The sequence below is a fragment of the Sceloporus undulatus genome, chromosome 5, assembly GCF_019175285.1.
Source record: "Sceloporus undulatus isolate JIND9_A2432 ecotype Alabama chromosome 5, SceUnd_v1.1, whole genome shotgun sequence".
Classification (NCBI taxonomy): domain Eukaryota; kingdom Metazoa; phylum Chordata; class Lepidosauria; order Squamata; family Phrynosomatidae; genus Sceloporus; species Sceloporus undulatus.
In genome coordinates, this window is record NC_056526.1 from 192,409,240 (window position 1) to 192,420,717 (window position 11,478).

The 11,478-nt window shown below is 48.7% G+C and overlaps 1 protein-coding gene across 1 annotated transcript in view; it reads right to left on the reverse strand.

The window, feature by feature from the left end:
* EXOC6B (exocyst complex component 6B) overlaps positions 1–11,478 on the reverse strand; it is a 259,373-nt gene that overhangs the window by 46,931 nt on the left and 200,964 nt on the right. The window contains 1 exon segment of the mRNA XM_042470120.1: positions 7,071–7,144. Within this exon segment, the coding sequence (XP_042326054.1) occupies positions 7,071–7,144 (74 nt within the window).

Here is an 11,478-nt window from a genome sequence, read left to right on the forward strand (position 1 = left end):
CACAGCACCCCCTTCTGGTCTGGTGGAAAAGTGCCCAGTTCCCCCCCCCCCCCCGGACAAAGACGTGGTCAGTTAAGCCATGGAGGAAGACCTGCCCACGCATAATGCCCTCCTTTGCAGCTAGAGGCAAAGCCATCTGGGCCACAAGCATGAAACTGACCAACAGCCCAGAATCTGCACCAACTGGCAGCTATGAAGCAAACTCACATTCAAGACAAGAGAAAACGCTCTGGTGGACCACAGCCGATTCCTTCAGAAGGTGGAATGAGATGTCCTACCGAAGTGAGTTGGAACCAACTCAGCTGTTCAACCGTCGGAACTTGGGTTAATGCTGCTCTCTCAGTAATGGCAACCTCCTCCCCAGACATGTCAAAGTATTTTAGCCCCCAGACCTCTCAAAGCCCCCTTTTCCAAGATGAGGACTGGACAGAAGGACTAGGTAGGCAAGAGCCAAAGCTGAATAACCCAAGCGCTTGTTCCGGTTCTCCTTCTTCAAGGGAGTGACCACCTGTGGCCACTTGAGGGGCACAACTGGAGGATGCCTGCAGTCCATTGAAGTGTGCCAGTCGCCCACACAGAGGTAACCATGGGATCTGGAAGGCCTGAAAGCTGTGGCACCAGGGGACCTCTTAACAGCCCCACCAATACTTTCGATCCTCCCACTTGAAGGGTTTGGCCTTCCTACGAAAGTCATTAAATCTGTGTCAGAAATTGTGAGCTCCTCTAGGAGTTGTTGGACTACGTCTGTTATCCAGAGGCATAGTCACCAGGGCCAAGAGGAGTCCAAAATCGGGAGGGCTGCTTTGAAGGAAGCAGACCACAAGATCCATCTACCTATTGATCATTTTCTTTCGATCGCTTTCTTTCTGCGCTGCCTTTTCTCCAAAACTGGGCTTGCAAGATAAACGGCATGGGAGTCCAGCAACCTGAGTTTGAGCATGATGACCAGGTCTTTTTCCTGCCTGTTTGACAGACATCCAAGAAGGAGCATCTCTTCCAGTGGTCAAAGCAAAGACAAGCCACCTGTCCAGCAGCCCTTCTGGCCAGGCGGAGGCTCAGAAGCCAAGGGAGAAACCAGCCCAAGGCCTTTGGCCCCCAAGACCCAGAGGAACAATGGAGGGAACCATAAAGCCCCAGCGCCTTCCAGCAACGTGGAGGAAAGGGCTGAGCAAACAGTGTGCACTCGGACTGACCCCAAACAATCTCCCAAACCTAAACATAAAGATCTGACAAACAGGCAGCTACACAAAACCTTCTTTTGTGGACACTTCCCTCCCTCCACTCTGTTTCTCTCAAGCTAATCTCAAAAAGAGGGAGCAAGACTTTTCCGTTTATGCCTCTTAATCTGAAAGTTCTGCTTGAGTGTGGAGCCAAAATGCCATTTTGCCTTGGAAATGTGGCTGAACACAGAACACGCTTCCAAGTATGTTTCCTCTTACACACACACACACAGCTGCAACACTGCCAAGGTACCTTGTGCAACAAAGGCAGAGAGAAGGCAGATGTGGGATCTACTGGTGATTTGCAGCAGAACAAGACTGACTTCCCAGGTCCCAGTGGACTAACAATACCAACCACAAAATGGCTCCCTCGTCCCAGTCTTCCTAAATGAGGCTCCCAAAAGCAAAGAAAGCTTCTGAGAAAACACAAGTAAAATCGTATGTGACAGAGTTCTATTTCCAGTTTTCCTGGACTGACCATGAGCTCAGAGGCTCCTCATTCTGCAACTCTGTTCAGAAGGTGTATGCCTATGTGTGCACATATGTATGTGCACATGTGTGTGTTAAGGTTCCTAGATCTCAGGGCCTGGCCCCTCTTCTCTAGTTCACAATGTAAGGGGGAGGAATCTCATAGTGAGAGCACTGCCTTGAAAGCGAACTGTCTATCTATTTTCTAGACTTGGTGATTCCTATTTGAATGGCCAACTGTGCAGCCGTGGCTGATGCTTAAGTCCCTTATGTAGTGACATTGCCAGGGTCTGCCCCATATGACATCACGGGGGCGGGGTCATCCCTAGGCCTAAAGTTTTGCCCCAGAAATCCCAGGGGCCGGGAGAATCCTGAGTTGGCAAAGCTCGTGTGTGTGGTTGTCCGGTTTTGCTCCCCGTTCAGGAAAGGTAGTTTCAGCCAGCGTTGCAGGAGTTAGGTGAATACTGACTTCCACTTGAGCACCCCCAAATTTGCCTTCTGCGGGTGGGAGAACAAGGCCATACCCTGATGCCATCTGGCCATCAGGGTGTTGCGGGTAGAGGCCATGAGACCACCTCCTCGAAGCTCTTCCCAGCCTTCTTTCTGTGGCCTCTGGCTACTTACAATGGTCTCAAGCATGACTCAGACCATATTTCTGAGCTTCCTAGGCTTAAAATGTCCTGGGAGAGAATGGCAAATTCGTCCCCTATGCCCTCTAGGAGCATTGGGGAGGCAAAAAGAAAAAAAGCCAATTGCTTTGAACTGGCCAGAGTGGCCTTTGTGGACCAGTTCTTCTGGCAAAACATAAAGAGAAGGGGGCACAGCTAAGGATTCGTCTGCCCTCCAAGAGTTCCCTTCGGGGCTCAAGGGGTAAATGACCAGCCCTTCCAACTCTTCTCTGGGCTCAGCACCACCTCAGTAATGGAGCAGGCCATGTGGTCCCTATCCATACCAAAGGCTAGCATCTTCTCCTTGCTTTTTGCTTCCGGAGACACTTCCTGTGGAGACTGGGGGCTGCAGTCCGAAAGTTGGCCAGATTTGTCCCCACCTGAATGACTCTCAGACGAGGGATGTCCACAATAAGGTTCAGAGGAAGATCTTCTAGTCGGGATCATGGGCACATCTAACACACAAAAAACACCCTCCTCCCTTCTTCTTCCTAAATATTATCTCATGTAAGGCAACAGGCCTGCTTGTGAAGGGAAGGGCAGAAGGGTTTGTGGCTTCCATCTGAAATCCAGCCCTCTCCCGTGGTACACTGAGCTCTTGTGGCTCTGCCAAAGTATCACTGGCAGCCTAGGGTTCATGTTGGATTTAGAGCCTTAGCCGTTTCTCCCACTGCTTTTGAGGGATTAAGCCGGTCTTAATTCTGCCTTAAGCGCAGCCTTTGAGGGAGAGCAATTATGTTATCAGCACACATCAAAGGCCGCGTCCAATCCTGTCCATTAGCCAGACTCCTGGAAATCCCTCTCCTCCTCTCCTGGACTGGGATGGGGAAGCAAAGGTGTGCCAAGGAGATGGAGAAGCTGGAGGGGACCCCGGTGGAGCCATCCAGAATTCGTTCACGTTGGGGTGCAGACCAAAGGCACCCTATCCTCCCCACCTCAAGATCTCAAGATTTCATTTCAGCAATGAAATCCTGGCTCAGATCATTCATTCCGGAGGCACAAAGTAATTAATTCTGTGCTCACAGAATGACAGGGCAGGTGCACAATGTGGCCTTTGAGAGCCCAGTATGCAAAGAGGTGTTATAGCACTTTTCAGAAGCATTGGGTGGAGTGGAAAGCCCAGGGACAGACCGATATAGCCATCTGTGTGTGAGAATGTTCCTAAGAATGCCAAACTTTGTGGGTGTGGCGATGAGACGACAAGCTCAGTTTCAATGATGGTCAATGGCAAAGAAAATGCAGAGATATAGGATGGGGGACACCTGGCTTAAGACCTATACGTGGGAAGGGGATCTAGGAGTCCAGGTAGACCACAAGTTGAACATCAGTCAACAGGGCAAAGTGACATAGCATGGGAAGAACACACACTATCTGGGGAAAGGACAGGATGAAAACGCAGGTGGAATTCAAAGAAACTTAACAAAATTGGGACAAAGAGACTTTTGCCTTCCTGCTGTTAAGATTGGCACAAACCAGGCTCTGGTTGTGAAGCATCCCCAGGGCTAGTATAGATAAGCAGGTTCAGAACAGCCCCACTGGCCTGTTTTTGTCCTGATGGCCTCTGATAGTCTCTTCGATCCATAGGTTTTGCAATGCTTACCTATAACTTTAATTCAACCAAGGGCCAGACTATACCACACTCGCAAAATTCATTATTTATGTATTCAAGGCATGCGTTTCTCACCTCTTGACTCACCAGGGTTCCCGAGAGATACACAATTAATACCAACACATTCAGAACATAAAATAATCACAAATAAGCAAATGCCAATCACAAACAGTCCTCTTTAAAAACAGTTCTAAACCCAGAAATACAAGTTAAAAAACAGCCACAGCAGATCCTCCAAATGTGGACAGCCAACGGCCACATGAAGCAGCACATTCTCTGATGTCCAGCTGGGCATTTTCTCTCCCAGGTTCTCATGTTCTGGCAGATTCAGGAAACCAAACATAAGTACACCTGGGAAACGCTCCTGACATCTTAAAAGAAAAGACAAATCCCTACACAACGGGTGGTAGATCAGAAACATGTTGGCAGGCACATGGGCTGTATTAAAGGGCGCACAATGCTCTTGTGAAAAAAAGAAAATGCAGTCCCACCAATGGGAGTTAACATTGTGGTAGAAACCCAGCTTGAATCCCATTGTGGGAGAAAGGCAGGATATAAATAATAAAACAAAATGAAATAAAGGCGTAGAATCATAGAATCCTAATGTTGGAAAAGTCCACAAAGGCCATCCAATCCAACCCTCTTCTGCCAAGTGAGGCTTCGCAGTCTCAGGATGAACATCTTCAACTATTTAATCCTTACATGTGGGGATAAACAACTGAAGCACTTTTCTCCCTACTCCAGGATGTGTGTGTGTGTGTGTGTGTCTAGAAAGATGGATGGATGGATGGATAGATGAGAGAAAGAGAGAGAGATTCCTTTGCGGACACAACAACAATTATCTCCACACCAGGAACATCCCAAAGTGTTGTGGAGGAATTAATATGGACACAGGTTTTTACTGTTGTTATTATTACTACTGACCTCTTCTGACCCCTTCTGCTCCATTCTGTACACTAAAAAAAAACAGGTTTAAAGCACAGGAAACACAGTTATCTGTGCAGGAAACCCATTTTCTGTGTAGAAAACAGGTTGGCTGGTTTGTTTTTAAAAAACAAGGACAGAAAAGCACATGTGTTCCTCTGCAATACTTCAGGATGTGGAATATCAGGAGAAAACGGCAAAACTATGGCTGATCTATTACTCTTCTGGACAGCGTGTCCCAGTTGCTGGGAAAGCCATTTTCTGACCCAGGAATGAATAATTACAGATATTCTTTCCCTACCCAACCCAATGCATTAACTCTCCGGGTGCGTTCCTCTCTGCATCTTGCATGGGCATCTCCAAACTGACTTAGAAAAGCCTGAAAGTCATAAGGCCCCACCACAAGCATTGCCCAAACCTTTCCAGGAAGAAGTGGGGGCCATGTCATCTCCCAGGAGTCCTCAGGGGGTCTGTTCTTTTCCTCCTCTTCACCTATTGGGCGCAACTGTTTTTTGACAATTGTATACACAATGGATGGTCCTGCCAGGAGCCCTCCAGCTCTACCAGAGCGGGCAGAAGCACACAGGCTGGAAATGCCACATGGCTGTCCAAAAATGTACTTTAAAGTCAATCAAGACAGAGGGTACACCAGAGAGACTCTTGCCCTGAATGGAAATATCTCCCCTTGAGCGTTTGGGAAAGGATGGGCCAGGGCCAACGAATAAAAGCAAGCACACATCAAAGTGGCATCTTCTGAGAGATGAAAGATTTGAGGTAGAAGATCAGCAGGAGCAGAGAGTCCAGCCAAGAGAGTTGTGCATTCAATCTAGAACTAACCCACAGTGGATGTGGCAAGTGCCCATGTGGGAATGGCTTTGCAAAAAGACCACACCAGCACAAGAGATATCAGACCTACTGGCTGGTTGTTTTGAGAAAGAAACTCCAGGATCCATGGAAGAAAGCTGACCATGAGGCCACTTGGACTTTCACAAGACTCGCCACTGCCATACTTGGTGGCATCTGACCAGTCATCATCCCAGGCTCCATGTGCCCCCAGTTGAAGCCATGATGTTAGTTAGCATCAGCATTTGCCCTTCCCACTCAAAACAGTGCCCTTCTCTCCTTCTTCTCTTGCATTCAGAATCGTGTTGTGAAAGAATGGAAACCAGGCAAGAAGGATGTGGCTTGAGAGCTCAGGTCCTCAGCACCACACATTTCTAAGACGGGGCATTCTGGGACGGCCAACGGGTCTGACTGAGAAGACCCTGGCACAGAATGGGTTGGTCAGGTGGGAGCGGATCAGAGGCTGAAGGACTCACTGAAGGTTACAGAAGCACCCTGAGATCCAGAGGCGGCCCTTCAAAACGCGAGCCTATGGCAGCCTTGGAAACCAAGGGCACTGCATCATCATGGCAGCTGAGACAAAGCGCGATGCCTTTTGTGGACAAAGACCGTTCTGATGGGAAAGGGCATCAGTCAGTGCCTCTTGCTGCATTCAGACCTCCATCCATCTTCGGTGCCAAGAGATGACAGACCCCCACCAGCATCTCCATGCCCCACACACAGATTGGCATCTCACCCGCCCCGGGTTCTTTCAGAAACAAATGGCTGGATGGAGAACGGCCTCATTCTTGCCGAAGGGAGCTTGCCAAGCCCCAGGGATGCCCCACTCCCCGTCAACAAGTGGAGGACCCTTTAGTCACCCTCTTGATGAAGAGATGCTTTAGAATTAGGGAGTTGGTGGTGGTGAGAGAGAAATAGCGCATACCCCAGACCACATACCATTTCCTGGACACAGACACATGCCCACCCCTTCCTTCCACCCACTGGAATGCAAATCCCTTCCATTGGCATTATGTGCCAACATGAAGCCATCCCGGCATGAGCAGCCTTTGCACTAGCACTCCTTCTGCTAGAGGCCCTGCTGGGCGATCGTGTCCCTACCATCTCTCCGCCGCAATGGCAGAGTCCAGCCTTTGCACCATCCATGACCCGGGGCATCAGTGATGCTTTTCCGCCCAGGGCCACCCTGACACCAGATCAACATCTCTTGGTTCTTTCGGCGCAAAGGGTCTGGATTGTGACGCCGGCCAGCGCGGGCCCCCTCCTCTCCTGAAGACCTGATGGTCCTCAGCTACACATCTTAACAGAAACACAAAAAACAAGAAGACAAAGACGTACTTGTCTCAAGTCGATGAAGGCCAACTGCAGCGTGTCCCCTTGGAACCCAGGCACCGGCCCGGATCTGGCAAACTCTGTGGGAAAGAAGAGAAGATGAAAAGCGCTTTTAACTCACCATGGACAGGGAGATTGGCAGACGGATGACAGCGGAGACAACGGAGGCCGGGGGGGAGGAGGACCACGCTTCTAAGGAGTCAGGTTGGCCCCCCTCCGCGCTTTTTGTTCGTCCTTCAAAATTTGTGTCATCAAAACACCATTAATCCCACCATCCTGACAGCAAGGAAACTGTACTAATTCGACCCGAAATTTATTCCCATGAGCCTCACTGGGCTCCAGAGTATTTGTTTTGTCAATGAACAAACAATTTGCAAAGAAGAAAAGCATGGGGGGCGGAGGGAAGGTGGGGGACCGAGGGGGTCAATGGAAAAAACCTTTCCTCCCAACACAATAACATCTTCAGTTGTGAAACCCTTTTCAGTTCCGAAAGCTATTTATATTTGGGGGCGCTCACGGAATTTTCTAATTTCATGCCTGTCAACGCAATCCATGCCCATTTGTCAAAAATTAAACCGGCCAAGGGGCTCCATTGATTATGCCAGAGCAGCATAACTCATTGAAGTGATACGATATCAGTGTAGAAGGGCCAGAAGTTGGGAAGAGCCACCACTGTGGTCCAGAATATCAATTCATTTGAAAAGCGGCCATTTGACTAATGCTCAACAGAGAGGAACATCAAGGATGAGGTGAACCTTCCCACTTCTGCACCCAAGGCTTTATGTTTAAAGCAGTAACTTGGAGCGTGCTTCTTTAAACATAGCTTCACATACAATGCAGGACAGAACAAGAAGGCCTGTCTGTTCTTGGGTATGTCGAAAGCCAGCATGAGCATCCCAGCTTACCTTGCGTAGCTGGAGCAGACCACAAAGCCTTTAAAGACAAGCAAGGCTGGAACATCATGGAAAAGTCAAATCCAATTTCCCTAAGTGCCTATCAACTTTTTTCCTTTCTTTGTTTTGGTTGATGCCATTTCTCAGAGCATCTAACTGGGTCACGATGCTAGAAGAACACACCCAAAGCTGGATCAAGCATTGCATCACCTTAACTAGGCTTCACAATGTTGTGCTCTTGCATCCTCTAGGACAGTGGTCCGCAAACTGTGCCCTTTAAGAAATCTGGACCTTAGCTTCTAGAAGCCTCAGCCATGTTGGCCAATAGTCTGGGATGCTGGGAGCTGAAATCCCTTAAAGAGCACAGTTTGGAGACCACTGCTCTAGGACTTCGCAAAAAAGAAAAAAAAAATGCTTGGGGCACCTTTCTGTGTCAAAAAGACAAACTAACTGGCCCTGGAACAGATCAAACCAGAAATCCCCCTGGAAGCCAAGATGATGAAACTGAGGCTGTCGTACTTTGGCTTCTTCATGGGAAGGCATGTATCATTGGAAAAGACAGTAATGCTAGGAAGGTTGAGGATAGCAGAAAGAGAGGAAGACCACATGCCAGATGGATGATAGACTCTATTAATGAGGTCAGGGGCCTGAATTTGCAGTGGAGGATACGAGGGCTTGGAGATGTCCCATCCCCAGGGGCACCATGAGTCAGGGTCAACAACAACAACAACAACAACAAACATTTCTCTGACCAGGCTTTGCTTTATTGGTGCCCCAAGTGAATATCTGAGTTACTTGTGTTGTCAAGGCCAACCTTGGCTACGCCACACCAGACAGCGAATGCCAAAAGCCAGCGAGGCTGAGAAAGAGTGACCCATTACAGAGGGTAGGCAGTCACAGATGGGCACCTTCTGCCCCCACCCAGCAACTGGCACTGGTGAGCTCTTGGCAACTGGGGGGGGGCTGGTTGGACAGGGGAGAAGCCAACCCAAGTTGAGTGGTTTTCCAGTCTTTCCAACCCCTTTTGTTGTTGTTGTTGTTGTCCACCCTCAAGTCGATCTGGACCCATGGTGACCCTGTAGATGAGACATCTCCAAGACTCCTTCTGCTCCACTGCTCTGCTCAGGTCCATCAAATTCATACCCATGGCCTCCTTAATAGAGTCCATCCATCTAACATGGGGCCTTCCTGTCTTTCTGCTTCCCTCCACCTTTTCCAACATTATTGTTTTTTCCGGTGAGTTGTGCCTTTGCACGATGTGTCCAAATATGACAGTCAATCCTAGTCATCTTGGCTTCTAGGGATATTTCTGGCTTGATCTGCTCTAGGATCCATTTGTTTGACTTCTTGGCTGTCCGTGGGAACCTCAGCACTCTTCTCCAGCCCCACATCGCAGATGAATTCATTCTCTTCCTGTCTGCTTTCTTAACTGTCCAGCTCTCACATCCATCCATGGTGACAGGGAATACGATGGCTTGTACGATTCTAACTTTTGTGCTCAGTTGTATGTCTTTACATTTTAGGATATTTTCTAGTTTTCTCATTGCTGACCTCTCCATTCTTAGTCTTCTTAGGATTTTTGGACCGCAGTCCCCACTCCAAACCCTTATCTGGGGCCAGTTAATGCAAGTCTTTTGGGCTGAAACTCCCTTCCTTGTTAAGGTTTACAGTCAGGTCCATAATGGAAGGGTACATGAAGGCAGCATACTTGGGGTCTGGGCTACATGCCAAGAGGAAGCTCAGTCTTAAGGCTTTCTATAAGAAAAACTGAGTCCAGGTCTCCAACCTAAATGTTTCAATTGGCTGCAGCCATTCGCCAAACCCACCTGACAGCGGGGCGAGCGCCTTTGTTCATTACTTTGCCACTTATAACAAACACAAACCCTTCCCTTGCTGGCTCAAAACCCCTTTTTCAGTATTCACTGTATACCCCACAATGGATTTAAGTAGACATTTCATTTAGTCTTCTAACAGTCAGTATTTCCAAATACAATCTGGTTTCCAGAGCACACCAGAATGAGTTGGACGCAATGGTCAGATGGCTTAATTAGCTTCTTGGAAACACAACGTTAAGTGAGACGAACCACCACCCGCTGCGCTATGGCCTGGACACACACTGCTTCGTGCGCCGATCAGTTTGCTCCAAAGTCGTCTAACCGTCTTAATTTGGTTCCCCACATGGGCACCGTCTACCGGGGGCAATCGTGTTTCCCATCTTCACAGCGGTCCACTGGCTAATTAGACTAGCTGCCCAGGCCCCAGGAACACTCTCAAATCCTCCAAGGAAAGGTCAAGGGAGCTGGGCATGTTCAACTTGGCAAAGAGAAGACTGAGGGCTGGCATGACTCAGGGGGTGCCACACAGAGGAGGGGGCAACTCAGTTCTCCATTGCCCCAGAGGGCAGAACTAGGTCTAATGGTTTTATGTTGAAAAAGGAAATAAGTTAGGTAATGGTAAAGTAATATATTCTATAACAAGGAGCGTGTCCAGAGGAAGGCAACCAAAATGGTAAAGGGTCTGGAAACCATGCCTTAGGAGGAGAGTCTTAGGGAGTCTTAGTTTAGCCTCGAGAAGAGAAGGTTACGAGGTGATATGATAGCCTTGATTAAATATTTGAAGGGATATCATATTGAGGAGGGAGCAAGCTTGTTTTCTGCTGTTCCAGAGACTAAAACAGGGAACAATGGATGCAAGCTCCAGGAAAAGAGATTCCACCTAGACATTATGTGGAACGTCCTGAGGGTAAGAGCTGTTTGACAGTGGAACACACTCCCTCAATGGAAAGTGGTGGAGTCTCCTTCTTTGGAGGTCTTTAAGCAGAGGTTGGATGGCCATCTGTCAGGGATGCTTTGATTGGGAGTTCCTGCATGGAAGAATGGGGTTGGAATGGATGGCCCTTGGGGTCTCTTCCAGCTCTAGGATTCCATGATTCTATGATCCATCCAGGAAGAAGAAGGAGTACCTGATCTTTGTGATGGGGTTGTAGGTTGAGTCCCTCTCCAAGTTGAGGAAGGGGTTCAGGGCACAGGGCTGTAAAGAGGGACCCTTCTCTTCCTCAGAGATCTGCTAACAGTTGGTGTAGACCACAGTGGAGGGATCTTTGGGCTTCTAAAAGTTGCTGGACTCCATTCCAAGCAGCATGGCCAAAGGTGGAGGTGACACTGTGCCTGCTGGACCCAGCTACCTGGCTTGCGTGAGGTGCACTTCCTGAGCCATTTATGACCCTCTCCATCGCTGCAGATGGACAAAGAGTTTAAGAAGGAAGGGCAGCCTGATGAAGCTGAGCCAAGTCACACCAGTGGTTCAGCCCAAACCTTTGTAACCTGTCTGGGAAGATTTTTTATCTAGCCATGGCCAAGTCATGCGGAGTGGCAGCATTGCCACATGATAACAAACCCTCCTCCATCTGATACATAGGAATGGGACAGTGTAGCCCTGATCAGTCATAAAATCATAGACTTGGAAGGGGCATCATAGAATCAATGAAGGACCTCAAGCTGGAGCATCCCCAGCAGGGAGCT